The sequence below is a fragment of the Protomyctophum bolini genome (genome assembly GCF_963924005.1).
Source record: "Protomyctophum bolini genome assembly, chromosome: 3".
NCBI classification, from domain to species: domain Eukaryota; kingdom Metazoa; phylum Chordata; class Actinopteri; order Myctophiformes; family Myctophidae; genus Protomyctophum; species Protomyctophum bolini.
Genome location: NC_137864.1, coordinates 12,283,744 through 12,297,906, shown reverse-complemented (window position 1 = coordinate 12,297,906; position 14,163 = coordinate 12,283,744). Strand labels below are relative to the sequence as shown.

The following is a 14,163-nucleotide window of genomic DNA, read 5'->3' as shown; positions in this document are numbered from 1 at the left end:
TCTCTTCGCAAAACTTGCGCTCTTGAAAGAGTGATTTGCGATGCGTATCAGTGCGTGTGCGCCTGCCCCACCCCTCTCTCTGCCCCCAATTCTCTTCAAGAGACAAGTGCCCTAAAGCTTAATGGCTCTATAGTTCTAACTGATCAGTGATGCAATATAGACAGACAGTCTGCTCTGGTGAAATAGGAAGATGAAGAGTCACATACTGTATCAGCGATGTGTCACTGTCATGTAAAGGTGATTTATGAGATTGATGATGATGGAGATTTATTCAGTGGCATGCCACTCCTAGATTCACCTTACACCCAGTTTATTCTCATTTATGTTCAGGATCTCCTCACTGGTCGACAAAAACACATGAAACAACCCTACTGTAACAGTTCAACTATGCATGCACCTCTTGGTACCACAGCACCTCAAAGGCCCTTAAAACAAGGCTCCAGACTTCCCAAAACAAACTGGTCAGGCTACTTGGCCTCACTACCCGAACCCACCTCACCCCTGCCCACTTTGACAGGCTGGAATGGCTTAGGCCGGGTTAACGACAGTACAGCATCTTGCAATGGGTATGGTCCAAAAGATTCGCTACACCAAGATATGATACCCATGTAGGCTGTCTGTCTAAATACTTCATTTATGTCAAAGAAGTCCACACCCACAACACCAGAGGGAGTTCAACAAACCATGTGCAACCCAGATTCGGCACAAACAGGGGACTAAATTAATTTCACTCCTGTGCCACCAAAATGTGGCATAGGAGTGAAATGAACAAGCTAAAAACTGAACAAAGTGCTGGTGCTTAGAACTTGGCTAGAAGGAAGTCATCAGAAGTACTGACACCAGGCAGATTTATAGGTGAGCCTGGTCAGAGGAACCAATCACCAGCAATTGGGTCCACCTGGTAGCTAGCCACTCACATTCATGCCCCACTCAAGGGCTATTCATAGTCTGGATTTTTGGTGAGGTGACCACCGCTCCGGTGGTGAGCTGGTGCTCTTCACCGCGCTCGTGACGTCATGTTGTAGTTCAGTGGTCACCTAACCACCAAAAATCCAGACTATGTATGAGCCTTCAGTCTACTCACACAAGCTGGCAACCACTCACTCAATCACTACTCATCCCACATTCACCCCAGCTGTTCCTCTATCAGTCACTCCTCACTCAACACACAAACACTGAGGGAAGCAACACAGGAATATACACATTATGACCCATATGGCCATACAATGTTCTGATGAATTGAAAATGGTGGACCCTATTGTAAACAAGTGTAATGCTTTATGGTGTCGTCCACAGTTAACAGTTTTTGTATTGAGTTGTGCTTGAAATGTACTGAAATTGCAAACTGTTCATAAATACATACATCAATCAATCAATCATTGCCTATCTTGATTCATGGACACATCAGCAGGTCACATTTAGTCCATGCACTGTAAAAGTACAATTATTAAGACACATTTTGTCTCTATTATGTAAGATTTCAATGCAACTTCCCGAAGTTCCCGTAAAGCTGGTGTTTTCATTGACAAGTCTACTGACTACTCTAGCCTGCCATTTGTTAAGTATTTGCAGGCATGCTGAGTGCCACCCTTCAACCACCCGGACTGTATGGTATCTGTGATACTGCAGGTGGCAGCAAAGGTGCAGCCAGGATTTGTGAGAGCAAGAGAGAGAGGGAGAACCCATTTCCCTCTATGGTTGCAAAGTCTGGGGCCCACTGATCAAGTACATGGAAAACGGGATAAACACCAAATTGAGACTCTGCATGCTGAATTCTTCAAATCCATTTTCCGCATCCAATGGGAACAACACCAAACACCAAACAACACATGCAGGGCAAAATTAGGACGATACTCACTAATTATCAAAACCCAAAAGAGAGCATTGAAATTCTATAACCACCTAAAGGCCTGGCTCAAGGCCTATTCATAGTCTGGATTTTCGGTGGTGAGGTGACCACCGCTCCGGTGGTGAACTGACCACCGGAGCTGAAATAACGTTGAGCGGTGGTGAGTAAAAACAGAGAGAAGGGCTGGAGCGGTGGCGGTGGTTTGCTCTTCACCGCGGCTCGTGATGTCATGTTGTAGTTCGGTGGTCACTCCACCACCGTAAATCCAGACTATGTATGAGCCTTCACTCACACACAGTGAATCCCTGGAAGGATGTCCCCTCAGCCAGTTAGTTCTTTGACTAACACATGCAAATAAACCACCAGACAGAAAACAAACGTGACTACACCACATCATAAGAAAACTAAAAGAAAGCTATCTGACACACAAGATCTACCCAAAACCAGAGCAAAATGGAATGCTATTTATTTAGCTCTAAATAGAGAATATACAGTAGCAGAATACCTGTCTGTAACTGATCCAAAACTAAAGAAAACATTAAATCGATACAGACTCAGTGAACACAGTCTTGCTTGTGATTGAGAAAGGCCGCCATAGGCAGACCTGGCTCCCAATATAATTATAGAAGACAGACTATATGCACCCACTGCACACAAAACAAGGTAGAAACTGAGCTACACTTGCTAACCGTCTGAATGCAAAAACATTGAAACACCGCTGTCAACTTTCAAAAGTATAAAGCTAACCTTTCCTATAATGGATGTATAACTATCTATGACAGAAAATGCACAGTGCTTTTTCACACGTTCACAAGCAAAGTGTTAATGTAACACAGCTCTGTTTACACCTTTATTTTATTCCTATTTATATTCAATATTTATTTGTACATACATTGTTGTATCTTGATTGTTTTGTTCCACTTTTGCCTGGCAATGTAAACGTATGTTTTCTCATGTCAATAAAGCTCCTTTGAATTGAATGGAGAGTGAGACTCAAGAGAGAGAGAGAGAGAGAGAGAGAGAGAGAGAGAGAGAGAGAGAGAGAGAGAGAGAGAGATGAAGTAACCATAATGTCTGCTGCTCAGTTTAATAATTGAATGAACTTGTAAGTGAGTGCATGAGAGAGAGAGAGAGAGAGAGAGAGAGAGAGAGAGAGAGAGAGAGAGGAGAGGGGTGGGGGTAGTAGGGGGATGATGAAACAGAAGAGAAAGCTGAGAGTGTGACTGCATGCCTGTATGCAATTGTAGTTCTCTAAACTGAACTGAGAATAGAGTCAGTAGTTCCTTAATTTGTGCGAAGTCCCAGCAGCATGTGTGTTTTGTCTGGCCATTACGTCAGCCACGACCAGATAAACCCCAGCTGGTTATGAGAAGTGTGTGTGTGTGTGTGTGTGTGTGTGTGTGTGTGTGTGTGTGTGTGTGTGTGTGTGTGTGTGTGTGTGTGTGTGTGTGTGTGTGTGTGTGTGTGTGTGTGTGTGTGTGTGTGTGTGTGTGTGTGTGTGTGTGTGTGCACTGCGCACGCGTGTAGTTGTTGATCTTTAACTACTGTCGTTTCAATTTGGGAACAAAATATACTGTCTATAATGTCTGAATACCTCAAACTTCATATCTCTCGTCCCATATTTAATATTTCTCACTCTCAGCCCTACAGTGAAATCCCAGAAGGATCTTGAACCGATTTCCTTCCTGTCACAGCTAGCTCATATGATCCAACACCACTGTTACTGTAAACAACTGCATCAGCATTATTCAAACCAGTTTGTTTAGGCTTTTCCATTGCCATTGATGAGCCAACATGAAGCCAATGTTATGGATCTAATCGTGTACTTCAACTTCAGTTTCACTTCATTCATCACAATCTGTAAAAGATTGTGTGAAATATGGGTTTTTGTACAAACTACCCAATTATTGGAGCTACAATTAAATAGTAAAGTATTAAAGAAATGTAAAAATGTCAACAAAACGTATTTGCTGAAAAATGATTTCATGCATCAGCATAAATATTTGTAAAATGTGTGTGAATGGAGTGCATTCACATTTCACAGGTACACATGATATTGCCGGTTTAATGGGAGCATGTGAGACTGACATGGCGACAGTGTCAGCACCTGTTCAGCAGCCTTAAGGCCTGGCTGTAGAAACTGTCTGTTCATTTGGCATTTGATGGTGCAGTACTTATCACCTGCCGGATGGTAGCAGCATGAACAGATTGTAGTTGGGGTGTTGCGTGTCTTTGATGATCTGCTTAACCTTGGCCAAGCACCGGTTGGCATATATGTCCTGGAGGGAGGAAAGCTCACCTAATACGGCAAATATTTGTATTTTGTATTCCAGTTAAATTCATGCATGAAAATATCTTGAAGTGCAGACCCTGCCTGAACAATAATGTATCTTGTTCTATGTCTCGCCATTCTGAATCCTGAGACATGTACAGGTATGTCATTTTGTGATATGTAATTTTGGCCTTAACCTTGATTGTGGCCTTTATGTTTCACCTTTTCAATCCACAAGTTTATCAACTCTTCGGGCCTGCCTATTACTGATCATTTCCACCACATTTCAGGAACATCTGCCCAGTTTTTCTTACAGATTCCTGATCATTAGCCTGGTGTTACCAGTAACCATGTGTGTGGTAACAAATTTGGCTTCCGTGTTGAATATATTGTGCAACAAATCCACCAGTAAATTAGGCCTGATGTTACCAGTAACTTTTGTATGACCTTGAGTTATCAACCCAGAATATTATCGCTTCGGGGCAGCCTGATCATTTCCTCAAAGTTTCATGAAAACCTGGCAATCATTTGAGTTCATGTTGTTTTTGTTCCCTAACGAAACTATTTAAAGAATAACGCACTGTGGCAACCCAGGGAGAATAGGCATGATTCACAATAAAATAAGAGTCTCAGAGTCAGATTCAACATGTAACTTAAATTGTCTTTTATTTACTTGTTAGAGAAAGGGGAAAACGGGGCAAAACGTCAACTTAGGGTTCCTCCTGTCAGGGGCTTGGGCTTCTAGGCACAGTCCTGTGTGCAGAGAGAGAGAGAGCTAGTGACTAATGTATTCAGGTGGGACTGGGAGAGAGTGCTGTATGCTCTCCCTTGTGGAGTTCAGTCGGATTGTGAGATATCCCTCATACCAGCTAACCTGACGCTGCCAGATCCAAAAAGCTTGCTACACAAATTTGTTTTGCCTCAATACCGCCCTCATCTGGCAGCGTCAGGTTACATACCAGCCTCCTCATGAACAGAGTGATTCCTGCTTCCTCACTCCTCCATTAGTCCAAACTGACTTACTAAGCAGCTTGGGCGTCGGCTATTTAAAAGCTTCTGTTGATTGCCTTACTGGCAGCAGGTGCGTCCATGTCCAGGCCTGCAATACCTGTACCGGGTGATATACTCTCTCTATCGCCACAATAGGCCTGGCTGTTTCCCCTGGTTTGCCACAGCACGCACACACACACACACGCACGCGCGCAGCCTCACACACGCACGCACACACACACGCACGCACACACACACACACACACACACACACACACACACACACACAAACAAACACACACTCACACTACAACTCCCAGCCACTAGGAAAGAGAATGTCTCTCGAGAATGTGCTTACTGCTTATGAACTGCAATCTGCTTCTATTAAATTATGGCTTCTGTGTCAATATTATTGTGCAACAAATCCACTGGATAGTGGATACCTGCCTTATATAATCAAAACTTTACAGAGCATTGGATGATGTTTGTGCAAATGCTTAATGCTTATCCTAGTCTATAAGAAAATATTAATATTTGTAAGGCCTGTGATATACTGTATGAGCTGAATGTAGTAGTGCAGTGGTGATGATGAAGACTATCACCTCATTTCTCCACCTCACCCTTATCCACCCCATCTGTATTGCCAAGGCACACAAACTAATCCCTTCATTTAAATGTTTTTGAGACAGGTTTAATATCTGAAAGTGTGGAATGAATTGCCATTTGCCAACCGTAGACTTTCATCCATAAACACAATGTTGCAGATTCATAGCTGTATAAACAATTAAATGGGCAGTTAGCTATTAGTCTAATTAGTAGATTATAATAGCTAGTACTCAGTCCTCTCAAAATAAAAATAAAAATGTTTGTTGGCACAAAAAAATAATATATGCTGAGATGACATTGACGTTACTCACAATGTTACTCACACACTTGGCAAACTGCATGGGAAATTCCTGTGGCTATATGACACTAGGATCTGTCAGGTAATGTCGTAGGTGTTTCGCACTTGCAAAGGTTGACTGTTGTTGTTTGTGTTATGAAAACTTCAGTAAACTACAGCTGGTTCCATCAGCCTGAATGAATCATCAGGAATTGCAGTGAGAAGGGGGGAAATCAAGCCATAATGGGTAAGATGAGCCACCCCATGTTACAAGAAAGCACAAAAATTTACATTACTAGTGCAGGCACATGACATGATGCTTTTGATCATATAGTGCAGTGGTTCTCAACCTGGTGGTCTGGACCCCCAGGTGGGTCCCCACATGATTTTGAGGGGAGTCCCAAATACTCCCCAATATTTATTATACAATATTTACAGTCTGCCATGGCCAGGGCCTTGTATTGGCCGCAGCCCGCAAGGTAATTAAGGGTAACCCTAACCCTAACCCTAACACACTTATTTTTTCATAAAATTAATTTTAATTATGTTATTGTCCCAAGCATGATGGAATTAATTGCAACCTGGCTTGAAATTTGGAAAGTGGAGACCATTATTTGGAGACATTTGAAGTTTTGGACTTTGGAGCATGTTCCCTTCTCGCTTTCCATCAAGTTAAACGGAAAGTTTGTAAAGCAGCGAGTGAGAGTCACGCGCCTGACGCGGGTTTATTTCATGTCATCATGAAAGGAGGAGGAGGCATACATAGAGTTATATACTCTATGGGAGGAGGTAGGGAAACCCATGACTTCCGGGACTTTTCTCAATCAGAAATTGACCAGATATAAAGACAGGATGGTGCATATGTGGCATTTCAGTTGATAACAGGAGTAGACCTTCGTTTCAAAACATCAAGGATCAGAGCAAGGGCCGTGGCTTCTGGAAAACGCATGATACGCATTGAGGGGACTTAAAACAACATATGGACTTAATTGTTGGAGAGCCTCTCCGAGACGCATGCGTTTTCCTCTCATTAACACCAAAACCAGAATGGACGTGGAATCTCTACAAACAAGTGCACGAGCTCGTGTAAGGTGCCCGGACGTCTTCCTCGTGATGTCGGTCGTTTTCCTCTCTGTCGTGTTGGCAGCTGTCACCGCAGGTGGAGTGATGGTGGTGATGCAACTGCGTTCAGAAGTCGACCATGGTAGACCGTCCTTGGCGTTTGGGCATGGCACACAAGTTGGAGATGATCCAGGGTACAAGGTGATTATATAGACGTCACGCATGTGACGCATACAACTTAAGTAGCCTATAAAATGATTTAGCTTTGCATTGCACGCATATTTAAATTCTAACCCCCTTTTTATTTATGTTTTCTCAACAGATGCAGAACTTTGCATACCTGGAGCCAACACAATGTAAGTCTTAACATGACTTAATTATTGCGTAAATGATTACCTTAAAAATGAAACACAGGTCTGACTTTCAAAATGGAACACATGGGATTGGAACTATAGGCCTACTTAATTATTTCACTATTATATTATTTTATAATATCCTAATCTTACTTCATGGCATATTCAATTTCTTTAACAATCTTACCTGTAATCTTGTGTTAATTTCAGAACTAAAATACATAGCCTGACTTTACTACCAGTGTTGGCACATTTTCAGTCCCTGGGCTCATTTCAAATTCCATTCCAGTTATGATCCATTCTCCTCAGATCTAATCTGTGTGCATGTCTCCTCCTGCAGGCCGTTTGAATAATGGCACTATGACTTGGGCTCCAGTGGACTGGCTCACAGCGGATTCTGTGGGAAGGATGTTCTCCTTCGATAGGAGCCATCATGCACTGCAGACCAAGCAGGACGGCAGCTACTTCATATACCTTGACCTCAACCTCACTTGCACTTCCGTGCACTGCAGTGCAGGTCTCCTCACTGTAAGACTGGAAGATCAGCAACGTAAAGGTCAACTCACCTGCATTGTGGAGCTGCCCCAGGGTGCAGTGTCAACCCCAGTGAGCAAGAAATGCTGGACGGTGGCACGGCTACCTGGGGGGACGCAGCTGGTGGCGCAGATGATTGTGCCCCCTGGGCGCGTTCCTGGTGCCTTAAAATAGGTTTCAACATGCATTTCAGTCTTTTTAGATTTTATAATGCTGTTGGACCTGTGTCATTTCTTAAATGTTCCATTTGTATTTTATTTAATAACATTCAGTTTTGTATTTGCAATGTTGTATTTATATATATTTTTTATATTTATGTAGATAGGCCTACCATACTTTGGTGTTGGTGTGCAATAACGTAATTTGACCTATATTGGGTCCAACAGGTTATAATGTTGCTGGCTTCATTTTATAAATGGAGGATAGCATAATATTTTTTTGGGGGGGGGTTGCTTGGCAACCACACTAAGCTGAGCTCCAGAATCTCAATTCTACTGAATTGGATTGTTGAATTATTGTGCTTAGTATACAGTAGGCTATTACTTTTTTAACACGATTCAGGAGAATGAAGTATAATATATAAAAATGTGTTTTCATATGTACTCACTATTGTGAGAATGTAAGTCCTATGGACAAACTGGATATTCATTGTTGATAAGCAATCTATATTTAATGTGGTCATTAAGTGATTAAACAGATGGTTTCACAGCCTTAAAACTCATTGTGTCCCATTCTTTTTGTGAGAAAGTAAAGTGTAAAGTAAATACATATTGTTTTAATAAATGGAATAAGTTGGTATGGGAAAGTTCCTAACTTGTTCCTTTCAAGAACTGACTTCATATCACATCACATCCTGTTTTATGTGCTGTAACCACACTGAGTTACTTGCAGCTTGGAAGATCTGTATGTAGGCCAATAAACAAACACACTTGCTACATCACACAAACGTAGGGCTAATATGTCAGAATCAAATACTGTACAAATTCACGTTACTGTTCACATTTTAATATGACCCCTACCATAAGCCCTCAATGGATTTAATTTAATTGAATGGGGCATTGGGTTGTTGTGCTAATTCGCTTATTTCCATCGCTCAAAAATCAATTTTTTGTATATATCCTCTCTTCATAATTGAATCCCAAGCGGCACACGTTACTACTTATTTTGATGGAAATAAGCGAAGTAGCACTAAACCCCAACCCCCATTGAGGGCTTATGGTAGGCGGGAAAACAGCCAATAATGCACTTTTGCAAAAAATAACACCTGGACCTCGTAGGTGGGGACGTAACAACTACAAATAAGTTGCCTTGTTCTAGTCTGAAATTCTTGAGGTATCATGTGTTACTCCCTTGTTTTCACCTAGACCACAAAAAGGGGTCATAACAGTCACAAGCTGGAAGGTAATCGTGCATAAGCACACAGTAGTAGTATCATATCTCCAAATGACACACATTCATCTGCAGCATTCAAGTCAAGACAAGAAACCAATCGCATCCTGTCTTTTATGCCTATGAGGGCAAGTTTATTGTCTGCCAGAGACAGTGTTACCTGTCCATTCACCTGTTTGGTTTATGTTTCTGTCCTTTTCTGTTATATATTTATTTTTAAAACCACTCCATAATTCTCTTAATTCTACTGTATAGTATCTGTCCAGTGTCCTTTTTTAGGATTTGACTGTCTGATCTCACAGCCAGAAACTGGCGCACACACACACACACACACACACACACACACACACACACACACACACACACACACACACACACACACACACACACACACACACATCCTCTCTCGAGCACCAACCACATCCTGCTGCACGCAACCATGCACCCCCACACACCCACCCGCACAATGCATCTCCCCAGGTTGTTTGTGTTGTGACAACAACTTCAAAATATGGTCGCATTCTCTACTACAGTGCATGGTTAGGTCAGTGTGTGAAAGGATTTCCTGTAAGTGCATTTGCTGTTTGTCTACACAACTGAATAAATGGTGAATATACTAGTGCCTTTATTGAAGGTGCAACAATCTGCATTATCATTCACACACCAACGGGCCGGCAGAGGAAACCGTACACCGTACAAACCTGTGCATCAGGCACAATTCAGTGTTTCGCTGAAGTAGGCCTACACTCTACGCCAGGGGGGGGGGGGGGGGGGGGGGCAGGAGTAGCATAGGAGTAATTATAATCCTTTTGATCGGTGTAACTTCTTCTTTCCACTGTTCAATAATTGAATGAAAAGGAGCCATATAGCCTACATTAAAATGAAGATTAAAACAATAGAGGTAAGCATAATAAAATAAACCAATACTTGGACAATAAGAGGACATGATCCTTTTTGTTGCTGAGCACAGATGGAGCTGCATGTCTCTGTGAAAGTGTCCCAAAACGTTACTTGATGTTGAGTGCCACTGTGCCAAACATTATTTGGAATAATATTTTCTGCAACTACATTCATATTATCAAGGAATTCCATGCCACACCATTCATACAATTCTTCATAAAAAATATGAAAGATTTTATTTACATTATTTGCAACAAATAACCAAGAAGGATGAAATAGCCTGAATATCAGATACTTATACTGAAAAAACAACCAAATGTTGTTACATTTCATAAATGATTTCAAATGCAAGGCTAATGAAGCTGCAGGAAGCGTAGGTACCGTTCAAGACCCAAATTTAAAAAATATAAAATAAATTAATATTAAGCCCTATTTCCAAAATAGTCAAATAGCCAACACACAACACAGCACATTGCGCACATTGTGAGCTTTTGCTATTTCTTGGAACATTTCTGAAATTCTTTAGAAAAATATTTATTTTTGATTATAGACAGGTTTTTTGAAAATCTTTTGATTAACAAAAATAATAAAAAGTGGAATATATCGAAACAGTGTGCTAATCTAGATCATAAAGGCCCCCATGAAGGTGCCTGTAGTTCCCAGAGGCATCATTTTACCAGCCTCCAGTTTGACGTAGATGGCATCTCCAGAGTTCAGGTGGAAAACTCCACCCAGGAAGCTACTTAGCAGATCATCGCCACCGCGACCTCTCTGATTCTTCATACTTGCCCCTCTGTAGCTCCCACAGGGGAACCTGTTAAGACACTGTCAAATGTTAAAACACTTGCATGTAAAGTAAACCCTCTAGATTTAGTCAACTGATAAAGCCGAAGGCTAACATTTTCAGCGACATATTGAGCAACATTTCGCTAACACTTTGTTGACATAAATATGACTTAATTAATATGACTGTTGCTGTCAAAAAAGCCAACCTCTCCATTTAAATCCTAGTTAGATTTTGTTCTTTTAATATTACTATTTATCAAACAGATAGATTGGTAGGAACTAGAAAGTAGAAACAGACAAGAAACACTCAAAAAACACACAAAAAAATTGGCAGAAACTGGGCATATACTGTAGCAACAGGCAGCTACACGGTGAAAGACTTAAGCATTGCGCAATGACTCACCTAAAAGCTTTCATAAGCTCTAAGGGCTTGCCATAGGCCTTGGTATCTCTCATGACCATGTGTTTGAGAGTAGAGCAGTTCTCTTCAGAGTTTAACTGCAACTTGGAGTAAAGGTAGTAGTAGCCTTCTCTCTCAATCCACAAGCGGCTGTCGCTGTAGGACATATGATGCTGGAAAGCATCGCTCATGTTGTGTATCCACTGCACAACACCATTCTTATCCACAGGATGTTCTGAGCCTGCAGGGTCAAGAGGAGAAAAGTGAGTTGTTTAACAGAAAAAAACTAAAAACACTTAAAGGAGCATTCATTGATTTGGGTGATTTGGAAAAAAACCCGATCCACCCCGATAACAAGATGGGGGGACACGCGACAGGCCAACAGCACACACACCAATGCCCGCCCCCGCTCGGTCTTGATTGGCGGAAGGCCCCTCTCTATCCTGATTGGATAGAGAGGGGATGGGCCACCTAGCCAAAAACGAAACCTATGGTTTTTTGACCCCCAGGGGTTAACTGGGGACAGGGGACTTATATGGTCAGCACACTCTATAGTAGGATAGTAGAGAGGATTATCACAACAAAACAAAAAAAGAAGTGATATTTGAATTAAGTGAAATCACTGAATATACTTAGTATATAGTTAAGTTATAGTGACATAAGTGACAACAGGAACTGTGTGTGTGTGTGTGTGTGTGTGTGTGTGTGTGTGTGTGTGTGTGTGTGTGTGTGTGTGTGTGTGTGTGTGTGTGTGTGTGTGTGTGTGTGTGTGTGTGTGTGTGTGTGTGTGTGTGTGTGGGGGCACTAACATATCAGGTGTGCTGAGGGCTTCCATTGGATCTCTGGTGTACGTGTTCTTGTAGGCTCTGGTGGAGTGGCCTTTGTTTCTGTAGTACAGTGAATCAGTCAACAAACCAACAAACCAGTCAGTCATTCAATAAAGTAATCAATTATTTAAGTCATCCTATCAGATGATTGATTTGCAGTGTGGCATGTATCTCAAATATCTCTATCCTATCGTTGGAACAGCTGTCTATTCAAGTAAAGATGTTTGTGGAGTGTTGTGCAGGACGCCTTATGTTTTGTTGTTTTCAGAAACATTGTCCCAGAGTTTGCTATGATTTTTACTTATTTGCTTGAAGATGTTCAAAAATAATGTGTTAAATAAATACCAGAAAGACACGCTGAGGGCGAGAAGCAACCTCGCGTGCACGCATCCGCCTGGGTGACGGCAGACTGCTGGGCGAGCGCTGGCGCTTTATCATGAGGTTGTCAGATCAACATATGGAATGAATTCTGTAATGGCCATATATGGAGCGTGTCTTGAGTGTGCAGGGTTTGATGAGGTCAGATCAACATATGGAATGTGATACATTATGTTTTAGTGAAACTTATCTTCAGCCTACACCTTTTCAAGCCACTGACATTGTACTGTTGTATTGTACTGTTGTACTGTATCCTTCGATTCTTTCTGTTAAGTGGACCGAAATAAATGTAAAAATATATCTCCCCCTTTTTCCCTCCTAATAAAGGTGTATGTAATAAATGCTATATCAATTATTATTATTATTATTACCCTTATTATTATTTGAAATTATATTGAATAATTCAAAAAGCATTTGTGTCTGTGTGATTTATCTTGTGCTTGAATAGCAGAATAAACCAAGCTCTGCCAATCACTGCTCTTTGTGATATGATGTAGTTCTGCTTTTTCATGGAGCCGATTATGCAACAACTGTATGATGATGATGTAGTTAATATTGACTATTGATATTAGGGACTGATAGTGTACCTTCAGATCCAACCTGCCCCATCATGTTTCCGCTCTAGAACAGAAAATAGTTTCAGAACACCAATAATTATGATGTAGGCTATACACACAATATCTCACACACACACACACACACACACACACACACACACACACACACACGCACGCACACAAATACACATACTTACTGGCTGGTGCGATGCTGTGGTGCTGGGCAGATTCTAAAACATTTATAGAGAGGCAAGACAGAAATAGAGAAACACAAATATCACTGATTGGTAAGTTTTGAATTTGTTCTTGAGCAAGATGTGTCTGGGGTTTTCACTGCTTGTAAGAAGAGGAAGTGAAGTGATCTGCTAAGCAGATAAAAGTGTGCCTGATCACATAATACTCAATATTGTCATCTTGTGAAGATGACAGATAGGCAATGTTATTGTAGGGGAAATGTGGGCAAGGCTTATCTTCGGTCTTCTCTTCACAAATTGGTCACAGACAAATCCAAAATGTCTGCCTTTTGCGAAAAAGGACTAATAACGAATAATATATCTAAAATCAGTATAAAAAAATAAAAACAAATCCCCCAAAATTAGATCTTGCAGGTGAGGTTTGACTGAAATAAGTGTGAGTATGTGAGAAGGGAAGTTGTATCATAGAAAGTGTCCACTGAGGGAAATCATACAGTATTATGTGGTGTGTGACACCAACTACACGCATGTGACTACATGTGTCTGACTGACTCTGACGCACAAAGAAATGTGAGGGAGATTCTCAAGAAAAGAAATTCCAACCACAACATAATTTATGGAAAGACACTTTTCCATATGACCAGTACACACAATACTCACACGCACGCACGCACGCAGGCACCAGGCACGCAGGCACACACACACACAAAACAATACATTAATACAGCAGCACACTCACCACTGTCTTATACAGGTAAAAGATGAAGCATGCTTCAACAATGACTCCAA

At 41.4% G+C, this 14,163-nt stretch overlaps 1 protein-coding gene across 3 annotated transcripts in view; it reads right to left on the bottom strand.

Moving 5' to 3' along the window:
- Positions 1-10,588: 10,588 nt before the first annotated feature.
- Positions 10,589-14,163, bottom strand: part of LOC308312836 (tumor necrosis factor ligand superfamily member 14-like) — a 4,533-nt gene continuing 958 nt past the window's right edge. Inside the window, exons 2-7 of one of the 3 annotated variants that reach the window (XM_080759565.1) lie at positions 14,100-14,163; positions 13,378-13,399; positions 13,211-13,244; positions 12,228-12,305; positions 11,422-11,659; positions 10,589-11,046 (exon numbers count right to left, since the gene is read on the bottom strand). The exon at positions 14,100-14,163 is cut by the window's right edge and continues 196 nt beyond it. In XM_080759565.1, the coding sequence (XP_080615691.1) occupies positions 10,854-11,046; positions 11,422-11,659; positions 12,228-12,305; positions 13,211-13,244; positions 13,378-13,399; positions 14,100-14,163 (629 nt within the window). In that variant the 3' untranslated portion in view covers positions 10,589-10,853. Of the gene's footprint in view, positions 11,047-11,421; positions 11,660-12,227; positions 12,306-13,210; positions 13,245-13,377; positions 13,411-14,099 lie in introns of all 3 variants that reach the window. The other 2 variants (XM_080759566.1, XM_080759567.1) reach the window with 2 other exon arrangements.